The sequence below is a fragment of the Phyllostomus hastatus genome, unplaced genomic scaffold, assembly GCF_019186645.2.
Source record: "Phyllostomus hastatus isolate PE091 unplaced genomic scaffold, TTU_PhHast_1.1 phas_contig_150, whole genome shotgun sequence".
Taxonomy (NCBI): domain Eukaryota; kingdom Metazoa; phylum Chordata; class Mammalia; order Chiroptera; family Phyllostomidae; genus Phyllostomus; species Phyllostomus hastatus.
The window spans coordinates 2839415-2857045 of record NW_025333611.1 but is presented as its reverse complement, the minus strand read 5'-3'; the positions used below and the strand labels follow the sequence as shown (position 1 = coordinate 2857045).

Genomic DNA, 17631 nt, shown 5'->3' with positions numbered 1-17631 from the left:
AATTTCATGGGGCTACTGCCAGTGAGAGTGGACCACTCCCATTTCAATCCTTGGACTTAAATCACTTTCAATTCTGGGGCCTCAACCCCAGAGATGCAAGAGACGGTAGAAACTTTTTGGTTTAACAATTTTTTTAAATTTATTTATTTTTACACAGAGGGGAAGGGAGGGGGAGAGAAGTATCAATGTGTGGTTGCCCCTCACACGCCCCCTACTGGGGGCTTGGCTGGCAACCCAACCGTGTGCCCAGATTGGGAACCCAACCAGCAACCCTTGGGTTGGCTAGCCCACACTCAGTCCACTGAGCCACACCAACCAGGGTGAGAAAGCTTTACTTTTATGTTCATAGTCTCAAAACTCTCAAATCTTCTTTACCCCTTAATGCTGGATTTTATTTCTCATATCATTCAAATGCCATTTATATCAGAGTCAGTGCTCAAAGGATAAAAATGTAATTTTTGTTAACTTTTAAAAGCAATGCTTCTATCAAGAATATATAAATACACACATTTTATTAAAGAATATATATATATTTCTGACCACACTAAAAAAAAACCCTCAGATAAAAGTTCTGTTTCACCTTAACTCCCTATGTCCCCCAACCCACCCCTACTCACCATTGTCACCATTGTCAGTTTAGTGTATATTATTCCAGTTCTTTTTCTATTCATTTAGACAAATTTGTACAATAAAGCAGCATTGTTTCACCCTGGCTGGTGTGGCTCAGTGGATTGAGTGCCGGCCTGTGAACTGAAAGGTCGCCAGTTCCATTCCCAGTCAGGGAACACGCCTGGGATGCAAGCCAGGTCCCCAGTTGAGGGTGTGCGAGAGGCAGCTGATCGATGTATCTCTCGCAGATCGATGCTTCTCTCCCTCTCTTTCTCTCTCCCTTCCCTTCTATCTAAAACTAAATAAATCTTAAAAAAAAAAAAAACCAGCATTGTTCTGAGGGGGTGGGTTTTCAAAGAATGACTATGTTGTCCTGCAACTTCCATTTCGTTCTCCACCCCAAAATATATCCATCCTGGGGAACTCCCGATCTTCGTGTTAACAACAGTACTCCATAACTGGGTATTCCACAGTTAATTTAGCCGTTCCCCTAACCTAAGGGGAATTAGGTGTCTGCAGTATATGTCACTATTACAAACAACTCAACAAAATACACCTGTATCAAGCTTAGTGTTTACACTGAATCCTACCACTGCTAGCTGTGATTTTAAACAAAAAATATTTCATCAGTGCCTCGGTTCTTCATTTGTAAAGAAGATTCTACCACCACCTAACCTTACAAGGCTGCAGTGAGGATTAGATGAATTGACTTATTCACGGCCCGCTCTTTGTAACTGTTACCCAACGCCGTCACTGTCTTTGGTTAGCTCTGATCATTTATTTGGTTTTGGCTCCTGGGAGACTTGACTCTAGCTGCCGTGCGCTAAGCGTCATCTTCCAAATCCGAATAACTCAGAGCCTGCTGGGAATGTCTTCCTCTAACATCCCTTATTCTCCTGCTTTAAGGCGAGAAGATTTTTCTGACGGTCGTGACTTTTCTTTTCAACGGTTAACTAAGGTGAGCTGGACACACATTCTCCAACGCCCTGTTCTGGGTGCACAAGCAGTTCCCTCGGCCCTGATACCCAACCCGGCTCCTCGCCATCAAGCCTGAGTGAGGTCCGAGCCCTCGGCAGGGAAGTCGAAGGCAGGTGGTGCCGCCAGAGTCCCCGCCTGGTCGCTCTCTGCCTTGCGCTCCGGGGCCCCGGAGCTGCCACCCAGCATCTCTGGCCGCGCTTGGGTCACAGCTCAGCCCATCCACAGCCCAGAGCTGCCTAAGTTCCCGCAGTGACCGTCCTTAAACCCGGAAGTAGCTCATCGGAAAGCGGAAATCCCGCCCCTGCCTTCTGCGCACCGCTCTAGGGGGCGGCCTCTGCGGTAGGCCCCGCCCCTTCCGGGAGGGAAGCATGAACTGGTCAGGCGAGGACGTACCCCACGCGCGGGCACTCTGATAGGGCGGTCCTTGGGCGGTCCTAGGGCGGCGGGGTGGCCGAGTTGGGGGCGTGCTACACCATTACATTCAGTCTCCCCTGCCCAGAAATGAGCAGTTTATCTGTTGAGTGTCCTGACTTTTATATTAACACACAAATATATGTGTAAACAAGTTGCAGGTGAATATGTAAAATAGCATACGGTAAGACAATAAAAACAAAAGCTGCATGTCACATGTATTTCCTGTGGGGACGCATATGTGCCTAAGTAATGTATATGCATATATAATACATATGCATACATATATTCATATACACATAGGTATGTGGATATGTACTGCATATACTTATATATCATACATACAACTATATACACACAAAAACAACGCATATACTTATATGTATACATATATTTTATACATTTACGTACAAGTATCCCCACGCAAGACACATATTATTTGGGGTTTGTTTTTATTGTCTTACTATATGCTGTTTTACATATTGTTCAGCAACTAGCTTTTTCTGCTGGCTCTTTGAGAGCTTTCCACCTTAAAGTGGGGGCATTCTTCTTCACTTTTTTTCAGTTTGTGTCATGGTGTCTCTCAATCCACTTACTCAGAGCTTTTAGAAGAGAGATTAGGGACCAATAGGAAATGCTTTGAGATTTCTGGCCAGGGCGGGTTTGTATTTATGGGTAACATAGTACTTTTAACCTCCTGCCTCAGGGTCCTAACAGTAAAATGAAGTTGTTATCTATTATCTCCACTGTTATCTATTATCTCCCACTAATTATCTATTATCTGCCACACATTATCTATTATCTCCACTGTTATCTCTCAAGCTGGTTGTAGGTGGTCTGTGGACACAATTCAACCAGAACAGTCCCCTCCCAGTTTTCCCTTTGCCCCATGACATTAGTGCCTCTCCATCGTGCAATTCATAGCACTAGTATCATCCCCCACAGCACTTAGCATACTTTATTGTAGGTGTTATTTTTTGAAGCCAATTCCTTTCCCTCTCTCCATATCCTCTCCCTGTAGAAACAGAGTGGAAATCCCACTAGTACAAGCACTGTTGATATGTCTGTTGCCCATCATTTTTTTTTCTGTATCATACGCATTCTTGTGCTCAGAGGACCCTCGATGGAACGCTGACGCACGAATGAGCGAACCGTTTGTGGGGAAGATGGCCAGTGTGCATAGCTGCACTCATAACTTAATGTGTTCATTGCCTAGAGAGCATTTACAACACGTGTGCTAATTTCCAGAAGGAATTCTCTTGGGATTCATTGCATTACTCCTGTAACTTAATTAAAATGCAGTATATATTTCCTCTATAAGCAATTTATTATGTCCTAGAAAGAGTCCCTTTGGAGTCAGTTTCATCGTGATTGCAATCTAATTTGGGGACATGTGACGACGCCTATTCCGTGTTGAGCTACAGCTCCTCCTTGGGCAAGTCTCCCTTGGTTGTGTTTGATCACGTTCTTCACTTGAGTTCTACAAGTTATTGCAGTTTATTGGTGATCATTTACTATTTTGTGTCCTATTTGTTTACTCTATCAGTCCCTGGTTATACCATTTTCTAAGTTGTTATTGTTAATACAGGAAGATCAGTTGACTTTACATACATATCTTTTTAAATCATTCAACCTTTTACACTCTAACTGGGCTTCTATTGATTATATGGATTCTCTCTCACCTTATTTTTATTCTTCTTTATTTGCATGGGTCCAAAAAACAAGAACCACATTTAATTATTTAAACACTTTATGGTCTTGTTCCTGAAATTATTTTAAATTTAAGATACTACATCTTTCCTTGTATGAGTAGTCAGCCAGCTAAATCTTGACTTTCTAGTTAACATGTTTTCACAACTGTTTCTCATTCCGCACTTGAAACCTTGCGCCATTACACATTGCTGCTCTTTTCTTGGCTTTTCGCTTCCGACTTCTGCGTCATTCCTTCATGTTTATGTGAAGGCCGTAGTTCCCAACTCAAATGAAATTATCACTCTCATTTCAACGTCTTTATGAATGACAATACAAAGTCACCATTTTCCCAAGAAAGTGGTGAAAACGATGTATTGGAATAACCGAGAGACTAGCGAGGAGCGCTCTTTGAGCTCTCTGAAAACCCCCGTGACCCCCCGGAAAATTACTCTTATTTTCCGAGTAATCTGTAAGCACCCTTTATATATTAGCCCAACCGAAATGGTAGAGTAGGGACCTCCAGGGATGATCTCTTCACAGAAACACTGAAAATCCTGGTGAAAACTGTCAGAATCAACTGTCTCAAAACTCTGGAAGGTAGTCTGAGGTTTCCAGAAACTAAGCAAACAGTTAGCCATGAGAAAGGTCACTGAACCAGGCTGGGAGAAGGTCCTGGCATTTAAACTTCTCCTATCCGGCCCCAGCACAGCAGCGGTCCCGCATTCCTAGTGGGCACGCGGTCCCGGAGGAGAGCAGGCCTTAGTCTGAAGGGATGCTCCTGGTCCGCTGTGACTTGCCTAGTGGTTGCCCGAAGGGCTGACGCAAGAGGCCTGCCTGCCTGCCTTTGTCCTAACCCAGAACTCTCTCAGGGTGGACAAATGGCTACAACGACATGGAGATGCTCCCGGAAAACCCTGAACGCCCGATGAACAGGCCACTACAGCACGGGGCAGACAAGTAACAGCGGAGACAGACAATTGGCATGCCTAGAGCCAGGGAGTGAGGAACTTTGAGAAAAGGGACTTTGAAAAATTCCCACATATGCTGAGGAATCTAGGAAGTCGAGTGCATAGCCAGGGAAGGATGCATGCTCAGAAAAGACTTGGTAAGACCAGAAGGGTTCACCAGCTTTCGCCCCTGCTGGCCTTTCGATTCTACGTAAGCAGGAAGGGAAGGCTAAGGCAGAGTTGTGAATGGCCTGGCTAGGTGCTGAAGGAATGCCCCAACACAGACCCAACCTGCAAAGAACTACTTACTCTGGTACATCAAGACATATTTCAAGTGCTCAATCGCTATATGTGACTAGTGGGTACTCCGTTAGACAGCACAGGGCTTCATCATCATCGTGGAAAGTTCTACTGGACAGTACTGGCATAGAGCATCACGAACACAGATTCTGGCCCTGACCAGTGTGTCTCACTTGGTGGGGTGTCGTCCCACAAAGCAAAAGGTTGCCGGTTCAATTCCCGGTCAGGACACATGCCTGGCTTGCGGGTTCAGTCCCCAGTCGGGGAGCATACAAGAGGCAACCAATCAATGTTTGTCTCTCACATCAGTATCTGTCTCCCTCTCTTTCTCCCTCCCTTCCCCTCTCTTAAAAAAAAAAAAGGAAAGAAAAAACTTTGGTCCTTTAAAACAAAAAGAACATGAATTCTGTCACTTATTACCTTGTGTGATCTTGAAGAAGTTAATTTCTCTTTGCCTCAGTTAATCATTTATAAGATGGAGACGCTTACAGAACCTACCTCATGCGGTAGTTGCAAGGATTAAACAATTTAACATGAATACATTTTTAGAAGTGATGTCTGGCACTTAATACCTTCCACTTAACAATGCCTAATATCACCACCTGTAAACTCTTGCAAGACTCGAGTGACCCACCCATCAGCCCTGGGTCGTCACCTTTCAGATCAGAGCCACTCAGAGGCTGGTGGTAGCCTTTTCCTTGACATTTTCTACTTGGTTCGGCGCCTTCGTTGCGACACGTTTTTGGTAAAGTTGTGAATTGTTTCCTTCACATACTCATCAAGGCGGATTAGACATTAGGTTCTCCTTTCCTCTCTTGATTTTCTCTACCCCTCTCTGCCCCTGAGTCTCTCCTCTCTGAGTTGTCCACACTCGGCCTTGCTCCTTGCCACCCGGCCCGCAGGGGCCAGTCTCGAGGCGCCTCCCACGGGGAAGGCCTCTCGGGATGTCCCCTCCTTCTTAGCAGCTGTGCAACTCATCATTGAGAACACCCTTCCTGCTGCACACTGTTCCTGTTTATTATTTACTCCTTAGTCTTTTTTTTAGCTCTTGCAGTTAAGATTATGTGTTTTTTTTCCTAATTAGATATTGCTAGTCTGTAGATTTCAATGGATATTTTAAAAAAGATTTTATTTATTTATTTTTAGAGAGAGGGGAAGGGAGGGAGAGAAACATCGATTGGTTGCCTCTCACAGGCCCCCAGCTGGGGACCAGCCTGCCACTCAGGCAGGTGCCCTGGCTGGGCATCGTGAACTGGCGACCTTTCAGTTCCCAGGGCGGCCATCAATCCACTGAGCTACACCAGCCAGGGCTCAGATGACATTTTTATTGTGGTAAAATATATATGAGGTTTATCATTTTAACCTTTTTCAAGTGCGTAGTTCACTGGCGTTAGGTAACTTCACATCCAATTGACTTTTTACAATATTTATCCTTTAATCAGTCACTTTCCTGAAAACTCTTAAATGAGTCTCACGCATTTTCTTTTTTCAAACAGACGTGTAGTACGCAAATGAAAACAAGTTTGTCTCCATTCTGATAGAAATATCTTGTTTCCATAGTGGAGGTGGGGCAAATCTCCAGGGTCATGTCTAATTATTACTTAGGATGGCGTCCACTGCTGTTTGCGAATTGGACGGGCAGGGACTCCTGTGATTTAAATGCGGAAGCGGCACTTTTCCGTACAGGCTCACCCAGCCAGTTAGAGCTATGCCTCTCGGAGCTGCTCCCACGAACACCCAAGCCTGCTGAATCAAACCCCAATACGAACCTTCCCCACATTACCAACCGCATTACCAGTCTTCGTTTTTTGCACATTTCCAAGGGCAACAGGTTTCTAAGAATGGGACGGACTTTATTTGCTTCTAAATGTCATTTGCGCCTAAAGCCCTGGCACCCTTTTCCTATCCCTTATTTACCTGGAAAAAAAATTCCATTTAATCCTCAAGGATCCATTTCAAGTGTCACCATCACCTTCGTAAAATCTCTTCCTGCCTGAATGGCGTGCACTTCAGCGTCAAACCCAAACCCTAAGCTTCACCTTCCTTATCTGGAACATTGTCACAATGTGGGATAACTCTGTATTCCAAACTAAATGATCTCTAGAAACTAGGTGCAGTATCTCCAATGCATGGCTCTTTAAAATCTATCTATCTATCTATCTATCTATTTATTTTTGGAGACAAGGAAAGGGAGGGAGAAAGAGAGGGAGAGTAACATCAATGTGTGGTTGCTTTCCATGCATCCCCTACTGGGGACCTGACCTGCAACCCAGGCATGTGCCCTGACTGGGAATCGAACCAGCAACCCCATGGTTCGCAGGCCTGTGCTCAATCCACTGAGCTACACCAGCCAGGGCTGCATGGCTCTTTTGGAGTTCTAAATTACTATTTTGGCAATACATATGAAGCAGTGACTTGGGATCTATCACCTAAAAATAAACTAGTTCTAACATGTGGTAGGCCATGGTCTCAGAGTTCCTTCAGAGGGGACAGCGGTCCTCAGAAAATCAAATACATCCTTCCTTGAAAACTCCCAGGCTTTCATATTTTATGTTGGGTGGGTGGGAAGGGGTGTCCATTATCCATTAGGATAGAGTTGGCTTTTATAAATTAAACCAGCCTTCCATTTCATGAGAGTCCAAAGAACAAAGAAAAGCTGGAGCTGGAATTTACACCTAGTCTGTCTGTCTCCAAACAGCGTGCTCTAAGGCCTGTGTCTCAGCCGAAGCTGCAGGGCCAGGTCTGTCCATGGTGTCACCTGTGCGCTCATTGTGAAAGGTAGGTACTCCTCCCCCGGCCCCCGCCACTTTCCTCTTCTCTGTGTGTGTGGCAAAATGTGGTCAGGGGCTTGGTTTATGTTTGCCCAACGGAGCTCAGAACAAAGACTGACTACCATATTCTATCCACTACCCCATTTTGTTACGGGTGTAGAAGAACTCCAAGGGGTGGTGGGGGCTGTGGTGGGGTTAAGCTGGTGCTGGATCAGTCCTTGTTCGTTACGTTTGTGGTAGCCCATTGCCAGGACCCATCCCCCTTCTGCAGTGGTCAGACTGGGGAACTAAATGGACACACGGTAAGGACCACAGCCCTGCCTCTCTGCAACTCTGAGCAGGGCACTGTTCTGGGGCATTCCGTCCAAGGGTTACTCTTTTGGCCAGAGAGGGTAGTCTTGGGGCTTCCACATGGCTTTCTCTACTACAATAGCTCATGGTCTACAGTGTAAGGATTCTGCCATCTGCTCAGTAGGACCATTTGGATATTACCTTAGGGAACCAGGGAAATGACTAGTATGGGCCCAGCGGACACACTGAGGGATCCAAACTACTATTTGACCCTATGAAATGTTCATACTTCCTCAGCAAAATGGGAGCCCTAGGGGTGCTTTAGGTCCTCATCCACCGCAAAAAAATTTACTGTATCCCTCTCTGGCACCTTTTGCTCTTGTAATTACCTGGAGTAGGAATTTGCCCTTAGCGTAAAGTCAATGCCCGTAAAGACAACTGGCTGCCTTCCAGTCACACAGCGTGTTAGAGGCAAAGTAAGATCTCCAAACAGCACTCACTGTGGATGGAGCTCTTGTCTGGAGGGAAAGGGGCTCCTGGGGCAAGTTTGCTTACCACCACCTGTTTGAAGGCAGGGGCTTCCTAACATCCTTTGGACTGTCTCCATTTATGCTGTCAGTCTGCTACAGTTAAGTGGCACTGCACCTCTTTAGAGGAAAAGAGCCACTATGTTTGCTTTCAAGGCACCGAGGAAGGGGGAAGGGGCGTACAAGTCCCTCCTCCAAAAGCCTGTTCTGGATAGGGAATGCTAAGGGATGCTTGTGGCCTTGTTTTTCAATCCCTTTTCCGACCTAAGGCGTTCAGGTACAGTGTGAAAAGGGCGGCTGCGGGGGCAGTTTTTTAATAGACTGTGAAATGGAAAATGAAATTAGAAGCCAAGCTTCTAATGTGAAGGATTAAAGAAGCAGCATTTTGAAATATCCCAAAGCCCAGGTGAATATTAAGAAGTTGACTCTTTAATTCCTTCCCATTCTGTATTTAATCACCTGAAAGTCATTTGGAAAAGGCAGGCACGCGTCTTGAGTGCATTCCTATGTCTGGCCTGTTCCTCCGAAGCTCTTCATAGTGTTGAAAGGGCCACGAGGGTGAAATTCCATAACCTGATCAGAAAATAGGTTGTGCAGTTAAGTCCGAAAGTCGGCGCTGAAGTTTGGAGGTTTGAAACTCGCCCTTCCCCTTTTTTCGTTTCTTTGAAGTACTTCTGTGTTCCGCTCCAAACACACAACTAATATTTGTATCACTGCAGTGACTTATTTCCTTAGTAGCTTTAAATAAATGCTACCATAAGATATAAGCAATCTGTAGGGGGAGTCGCAAGATCCTGATTTTACGCCTCCAGGGAAGAGGCCCCGGGTAGGATTTCTATAAGCAGATGTAGGAATGGGGTGGTTGTTGGGTAAAGTTCGTCATGGCTGGAACACATAAGAGAGGGAAGTGGAGCTTTCACTGCCAGGCGAAGGAGTTTTAGACTTTTCTGGGGGCCAAACAAGTGGCTTCAGGCTCTGAGGAGCAGAGCTACTTGTGGCTTGTTTCTGAAACCTTCATCCTGTGTTATGAAGGTCGACCGGGAGTGCGCCGGGGAGCAGATCGTGCGAATGGGCGTGGCGAGAGGAGAAAGGTCGCCTCGGGGTGCAGGGTCAGGATCACAGCCCCTGGGCAGGCGGGGCGGGTGTGACTTGGTGTTAGGGATTACGCGCCGGAGGCGGGAGAGAGAGGAACTCAGGTCGGAGCAAGAGAGGGCCACGTCCTTAATCAAAGCAGGGAACCCAAAACGGAGGAGCAGGGTCTTGGGAGGGGAGATGCACGGACGAATCACTTCGTTCTCTGTTGGACCTCGCGGTGCAGATATCCGATAAGCAGCAGGAAGTATGGATCTGGCCCTCGGGAACCAGCGCTGGTCTAGGTGTCCCCAAAGACTGGGAATGCTCGGATCCGAGATGACAGCGATGGCTCGGCCCTTTTCTGGGCTCAGGTGTAATATCCACCGCTTCCTGTACCACAATTTGTGGAGTCTGACGGCCTGCGGGCACGCCGCTGGGGCCGGCGTGGGCGAGGGACGAGCGCCGCGGGCGTAGCGGAGAAGCGCACGAGGGAGGTTTCCCCGGATTCGTGTCCGTTTTGGAGGCCCAGGCGGCCCGCCCGGCGTGCACCCGCGCGGGCCAGACCCCGGAGCAGACGCAAGGGTTACCACCCGTCTGCCCTAGGGCCCCGCGGCCGCGGCCGGCCGCTCCGGGCAAGGACCTCACCCGGCCTCGGCCCGCCAATCAGCGCGGTCCTCCGGCCCCCCCCCCGCGCTCCAGTGACGCGCGCGCCCCGGCCTACGCCCGCGGCGCTTTGGCGACGGCCCCTCCCGCGCTCGCCCGGCCCGTTAACTGCGCGCCGCGCCTCTTGTGCGACGGCCCCTGGGCGGCGGCGCGTGCGGACCCAGCCTTGGCGCGCCCCCTGGCGGCCCGGCGGGGCGCTGCGGACGCGGCGCTGACCCGGAGGCGGCGGCGGCGGTGCCCGGATGGAGGCACGTCATTGTCCCCCGCCGGGCGGCTGGGCTGTGTGCGGCGGCGGCGGCGGCGGCGGCGGCGGCCGAGGGGGATGGAGCGAGCGCCGAGCCGGGTCAGGTAAGCTCCCGCCTCCTTTTCGCCCGCTGCTGGCCGGCGTGGGGCCCGCAGAGCGCTCCGCTCGCCTCGGCCGTGGCTGGCCCGGCCGCCCCTCTGCCGGCGCGGCCCGCCGGGGGCTGGCGCGGCCCCTCGCCCGCCGTGTCCTCCGCCGCTGCGGGCCGCCCGGGACCCCGCCGCACCGGTGGCAGCGCCGTCCCCGCCGGCCGAGCCAGGCCGCTGGGGAGGGGGCGGCGGCCGCGGCTGTGGGGTGCCAGGAGAGCCGGGCTGCGCCGGGAGGCCGGACCCCCTGGTTGCCATGGACACTGCCCTCCCACCCCCACCCGGCCCCAGTCCGCCCCCTCGGCCCGGGGGCCGGGCCCGGCGGGCGTCTCCGGGGCGGCCTGGCCCGCGCAGGACTGCTGGGGTGGGCGTGTGCCGGCCGCGGAGCCCGGCGTGCCCCGGCCGCCCCCCGCCCCCCGCGTGGCTGCTGCCTCCCGCCCCCGAGCGCCCCTCGGAGCCCGGGACTCGCTTCCCCGCCCCCATTCCACCCGAAAAGAGAGAAACTTTCCCACCCGGGCGCCCCTCGGCGGGCCGCCGGCCGCACCGGTCCGCCCTCGCGGGGCCGTCCACCTGGCTCCTCCGCCGGGCGTCCGAGTCCCTCACGCCGGCCGCCGAGCGGTGCGGGCACAGCGGGAGAGGAGGGGCCGGCGGCCCGCAGCGCGTCCCCCGAAGCGTGTGTCCCCGGGTCGTGTTCTTTATCTTCGGGACAGGAAGAGCCCGCTTACCTGGAGGGGGTCGGGGAGGAGGAGATCAGTTTCAGATGTTTGAAATGAAGATTCGACGGGAACGAAGTTTTACAACGTAGGACTTTAACCTCGTTATAATGAATGCAGTCGAGATTACTTTTGTTGAATAGCTCTTTTATATTCAGAAAGGCCGCAGGGCTTGCTTGTGTGTGGGAAAACACGTTGGTTATTTTAAAGTGAGTACACTAAAGTAACAGCGAAACTGGTTGAAAAACTAGTTAACGCCTCTTTTTCTAGATAACAGCAGCGTTATAGGTTCACATACGTTTTTGTGGCGACTCAATATTTTTAAGACTTGTAAATTTGAAACAGTTCTACTCTTTTGACTGCATTCTTCATTCAAAGTGCATTAGGGGATAGGAGTAATCGGTTTCACTTATTTGTTTTTATTTAAGGTCAGTTTCACTTTCTTTTCTGTGTCATTTGAATCAAGTCCACACTGTTCTGTAAAGGTGTAAGGCTTAATTGTTTTGTCTTCTTAAAAATAAGTAAAATCAAGGTTGTGTCTTCCTAAAGCTTGTTCAAGAAGATGGATTACATTGTTTAGGAAGTAGCAGAGTGTAACCGTTTCTTTTTACATGTTTTGGTACTACCTCAATGTATGTGGTGTGCCCCAATGTTTAAATAGCGCATACTTATGAAAAAGAAAAAAAAAGCATTCTGTCATTTGGCAGAGATGCTAAGGGGGAAGTACCATGTAAGAGGCTGCGAGTTTTAAGACTTTTGAATAAGAGCAGAGGAAACGTTCGTGAAGTCAGTTTGTCTCCTCCTTCCACACACGTTCAGCCTGATTCATGTAGTACTTGGCTTTTTCCAAACATGCTTTTGTAACTTTTTGTATATCACTAGGACATGTTGAGAGAAATGTTAACTTTTCACTGGAGTAGCTGCTTAGAAGTCCCGAGATTTATAACAGTGATGTTGCAGCGCTTTGCTAGGAGTCAAGAACCTCTAAGGGTATGCAGCCTAGCTTCTGCACAGCGTTGCTTGGCCCCTAGAAGGGCTTTATCTCTGCAGCAGATGGAATTCCGTTTCATGCCTCATGGTTTTAGGGTAAGAATTCATTGCCTGAATGTGCAAATGAAGATGAATGGATGGTTTTGGTTTGTCTTCCCAAAATCAAAACACTGTGTAGTTATTGATGACCGAGTTGTAGGCATTCCTTAATTTTTTTTTCCACATAAAAACCCCTCCCTCACCTCAAAACAAGCAGTTGAGCCAGTAAAATGGTTTTATTTGGTCATTTGTTAATGATTGTCCTGAAGGGATGTGTATCCGGGGAAAATCAAGGGTTTTGGTTTTTTGTTTGTTTTTGTTTTTTTTTTTGCTATTTAACTCCATTGTAAATAAGGCTAGATTAACCTTTCCTCATTGCTGTTTTGGCTTTCATCCTTTCCCTCCTCCTCCCCTTCTTCCTCTTTCGTTTTCTTACTCTTGTCTTCATAGTGCTTCATGATTTCTTTGGACTCTTTGATGAGAAAACTGTCAGTTTTATTTGAATTATATATCTGAGATTGACTTAAAATTTCAGTTCAGTTTTTACTTTATTAAGATCTAAATAACCTTTACGCTTCTGTTTTTACATAAGATTCCAAAAGTTTTCTTGAAGTTATACTATTTGAGGGTAGGTAATCGTGCCTTAATTAAAAATTACAACAAAATTTTGAGGCTTAAAACAAAATCTCACTGCGAGAAGACAGTGCGTTGTAACATTTGTGGAGGTGGCATATGCATGTGTATTTACAATCCTCTTAACTGTATTGAATATTTTTAAAGTAAGTTTTAAAAGCTATTTCTATTTCAGAATTTTTAAAGCCTTGAATGGTATATAAATCACTCAGCACAAACTGGTGCTACAGGAAACACTGGTTACTTCCTATCTGCAGAATTCATTCATTTGCCCAGCACCTGAACGGGAAGCTTTCTGCACGTGAGGTCAGGGGCGAATGGGAATGGGACGGAGGGCAGCCCAAGAACCTGCTCTGCAGTAATGGGCGTGAAGGGCTGCCCTGTAAACCAGCACAGGGTGCTGAGGAGCCTGGGGCAGGGTTGTGGCCCCGTCCTGGGGGAGGAGGTTGTCAAGGGAAGCATCCCAGAGGAAATGAGTTGTAAACGGAGTGCGAGAAGGGTTCACAGGCTGGAGGTGGGAGGATGGAGGAGAGTTTGGTAAGAAGGAACAGCATGGGCAGAGCCCAGAGGGAGGAGGTGGGGATGGCCCACGGGGGTGCTTTCGGAGGCTCCTAGGTCAGTGCCAAGGCCAGGTGTCCGGAGGACGTTGTGATGGCGGTGGTCAGAGCACACCTGAAAGGTTATCTACAAAGCAGCACACCAGATCTGGTTGCCACGGGGCAATTTCAGAAACATTTTTCTTAAAAAAAATTAATTTTTAGAGGGGAAGGGAAGGAGAAAGAGAGGGAGAGGAACATCAGTGTGTGGTTACCTCTCACATGCCTTCCACTGGGGACCTGGCCCTCAACCTAGGCATGTGCCCTGACTGGGAATAGAACCAGTGACTCTTTGGTTCATAGGCCATTACGCAATCCATTGAGCCAAACCAGCCAGGACTCAAAGAGGTTCTTGAAAGTAGTCTATTGACCAGGTTGGAGGAACCCAGCTGGGCATGTTAGACCTGATGCCTGGTCCCAGGTGCTGACTAGTTTGGATTATAATTGGTGCGTTTATTTTATTTTAATGTTTTAAAAGATTTTATTTCTTTTTAGACAGGAAAAGGGAGGGAGAGAGAGTGGGGGAAACATCACCGCGTGGCTGCCTCTCGCACACGGCCCACTGGGGACCGGACTCGCAGCCCATGCACGGGCCCGGGTCTGGGGATAGAACCTGCAACCCTTTCCGTTCGCGGGATGGCGCTCAATCCACTGAGCTACACCAGCCAGGCCTCATTGGTGCCTTTTACAGACCCTGTGGGTTCTGTCCAGTCTCTCGTAGGTCCATTATGAAAACGAAATAAGTTAGTGTGTGTTCAGCAATTAACACAATGCCCAGTACATAGAAGATGTTCGATTAGTGGTAGCCCTAAGACTTTAAGACAGGACTTAGAAAATTATAATTAAGTACTTTTATAACATGTATTTGTGTTCGAGTTTGATGTCAGTAGTGTCTTATATGATTCACTTAAAAAGTCATATATACCAAATAAACAAGTTTCTTCAGAAGAAATGTGCTTCGAAGGTGAGACTTCCATACATTAAAAAATGCAGAGTATTTTCAAACATCTTTTGGACTTTATGCTCAGAATTAAAGCTAGATTTTCTCCTTGTGTAGTTGAGGCTTTTCCCTGAGGAATTACGTATGGATTGAAAAGTGAGTCACATGCATTAGGGCATTTCACATTGTAGTTTTAGGCAATAGAAAAATATATGGGTATTTGGTAAATGTATACAATTGGAAATTGAGGCACCTGATTATAAATTGGAATACCAGACATTTAAGATGCATGGAATAGAATGACAAGATATAATCAAATATTCCACTGGAGTTTTTATAATTAAAAATGGTTATGTTCACAGTAGCACAATACTAAATGTCCCAAGGAAATGATTACAAAGTGAAAAAATAGAATTGCTTTTATATTTGGATAATTTGTTTGAAAATAATTAAAAATGGCTTGAATAACTTTCCGAGGTCTAACGGTAGAATAAGTAGATTGCTTTTCTAATCTTCTGAAACGAGTGCATGTTTTTTGTCTTTTGCAGAGTTGAACAATGACCATAGTTGACAAAGCCTCTGAATCCTCAGACCCATCGCCCTATCAGAATCCGCCCGGCAGCTCTGAGGCGGTCTCACCCGGAGACATGGATGCAGGGCCTGCCGGCTGGGGTGCTGTGTCTTCGTTGAACGATGTTTCAAATCACACGCTTTCTTTAGGACCAGTACCTGGTGCTGTAGTTTATTCAAGTTCATCTGTACCTGATAAATCAAAACCATCACCACAAAAGGATCAAGGTATCTTTGTCAAAGACAGAACCACTCCAAGAAACGCCCGTGTGCATGCTGTCAGTGGGTTGGTAGTTGCAGGGGTGGCTTACTTTGCGAGATACAGTGCCGCCTGCGTGGCTGGCAGAGCTGCGAGCTCTGTTGTGACTGACTTCGCTTTCCCCTGCCACTTGCCCGTGGTTAACGTGTATCACAACGAGGCAGATTACCTGTGGTTACTGTCTTCATGGTTCTCTTATTTCTGATTTGTTGAAGAGTAAGCTTCATCTTGGTGAGAACTGAACTGAGATGGGCAAGCATTTTGTTAAGCTGCCAATTAACTATAGTTTCCTAAGTAGATGTCTGTCCTTTAAAGATGTAAAGATGTTTTCAAAAATAACTGTTGTTTTTTTCCGAGTTATACTCATCCATGGGAATAAAGCTCTTTTAAAGAGCAGATAATGTCGATGTTAGAACTAACATTGGTTAGAACTCATCCAGATAAATAAGACGCTGACTCTTTAGTTGGCACTTTTCTGAGACTTTTGGATGTGGAAGCTTTGAAATGCAAAGAAAATAGGTTAGTTCCTACTTAGAACATTGCTTGGCGTAGAATAACTCGGCCCTTGTTGTCTTGAGTTTTTTCAGGAAATGTGCTGCTGTGGTGTGGGAGTGAGTGGTGAGATTCGATAAAGGTGTTTTGGGCAGGGGAGGGGGGTTCCTATTGAAAAACAAACCATTTAATTGATTGTTACACGTGGAGGTTGTAAGGCCTTCACCAGCCAGACTCTCCTACAGGACGTCCGTTCACTGGCTGCAGCTGCTGGGGCTGCCCCGCTCACTTAGGACCTAGCTTACAGCCCTCACCCTGCCCTTTCGCGGGCCTTTGTCCTACTCTCCGGGACTCATTTCTCTCTTCCTGGTGTTGCCCTCCATCCCCCACCGAGCTGAAGCTTACCTGTGAGTCCTTATACGTTCATGAGCATCTCTGTTAAAGTAGAGACCCACCTGTGGGGCATCTCAGGCCTCGGTAGTACCGAGGGACCGGCAGACTTTTGAAAAAGTTGTCTTGCCATAGGTGATCATGAGCTATCCTAAGTAAGTTGTTTTTTGAGCTTCACCTGAGTTTTATGAGAATACGGCCATTAACGATTTGTTTATAGGTCTTAAAAATAGATAAAAATCTTTTTAAGACTATAGATACAATACATAGAAGGGTGCACTGTGGTGCCCAGCAGCCCGAGTTCACAGCCTGTCGTCTGACTGGTCAAATGGGGACGACACCACCGCCACCTGCAGTAGACGCTGCAGACCCCAGGCAGGAGATGGGGGACCCAGGGCAGGAGATGGGGGGGCAGCACTGAGTATAAGTGTCCAGAGCAAATATTACAGAGAATCGGCTCACCCTGCACTTTCTATTGATGGTGGTGTTATTTATTTTTAAAAATATTTTATTTTCTTTACAGCAGCTTCTTTTCCTTTTTTTAAGATTTTATTTATTTTTAGAGAGAGGGGATAGGAGGGGAGAGAGAGAAACATAGATATGCCAGAGATACACTGATTGGTTGCCTCTCGCATGCTTCCCTACTGGGGACCTGGCCCACAACCCAGGCACGTGCCCTGACTGGGAATCGAACCAGCGACCTTTCGGTTTGCAGACCCGCACTCAAAAACCCCTGAGCCACACCAGCCAGGGCTGTTTTTTAAAATGTTTATTGTGAAAAATTTTATAGATATAAAAAGAGTAATTATAATGAATCCTCATGTCCCCATCAGTCAACTTCGACATTTGTCAACTCACGGCCACCTGCACCTCCACCCGCTTCTTCCTCCCCTCTCCCCATCACGTAAAGAAAGTCCAAGACTTCATGTTTTGTCTGTAAATGTTTTAGTATGTGGATCTAAATTCTTTCTAAAGATTAAAACATTTTGTATATTAAAAATCCAGTCAACATTAAATTTTCCCTGGTTGTCATGCGTTTTTTTTTAACAGCTGACTGCCGACATGAACACCCAGACGAGGTCTGCACTTGGCGTTTTGTGTCTTTTTTCTAAGTTTCTTTTAATCTGTCACACCTGCCCCATTGTCCTTGCAGTTTATTGAAGAAGCCAAATCATTCGGTGTCCCTCATTTTTGTCCTTACATTCTTATTTATTGACTTTTTTAGAGAGGGAGAGGGCAGGGAGAGAGAAACGTCGGTTTGCCGTCCCGCCCGTTTATACATTCGCTGGTCGCTCCCTGCGTGTGCCCCGAGGGGGTGTGGGACCCGCAGCCTGGGCACACCGAGATGTCCCAGCCCGC

At 47.6% G+C, this 17631-nt stretch overlaps 1 protein-coding gene across 8 annotated transcripts in view; it reads left to right on the top strand.

The window, feature by feature from the left end:
* The first annotated feature begins 7628 nt into the window (after nt 1-7628).
* The window catches only part of USP42 (ubiquitin specific peptidase 42), a 36407-nt gene continuing 26404 nt past the window's right edge, over nt 7629-17631 (top strand). For 4 of the 8 annotated variants that reach the window (XR_006783692.1, XR_006783688.1, XM_045821782.1 and 1 more), the window contains exons 1-2: nt 14258-14338; nt 15110-15359. Coding sequence is in view for 3 of the 8 variants with exons in the window: in XM_045821782.1 (XP_045677738.1) it covers nt 15119-15359 (241 nt within the window). In the remaining 5 variants the exon portion in view is untranslated. Of the gene's footprint in view, nt 7716-10483; nt 10612-14256; nt 14339-15109; nt 15360-17631 lie in introns of those variants that run through there. The other 4 variants (XR_006783693.1, XM_045821789.1, XR_006783691.1 and 1 more) reach the window with 3 other exon arrangements.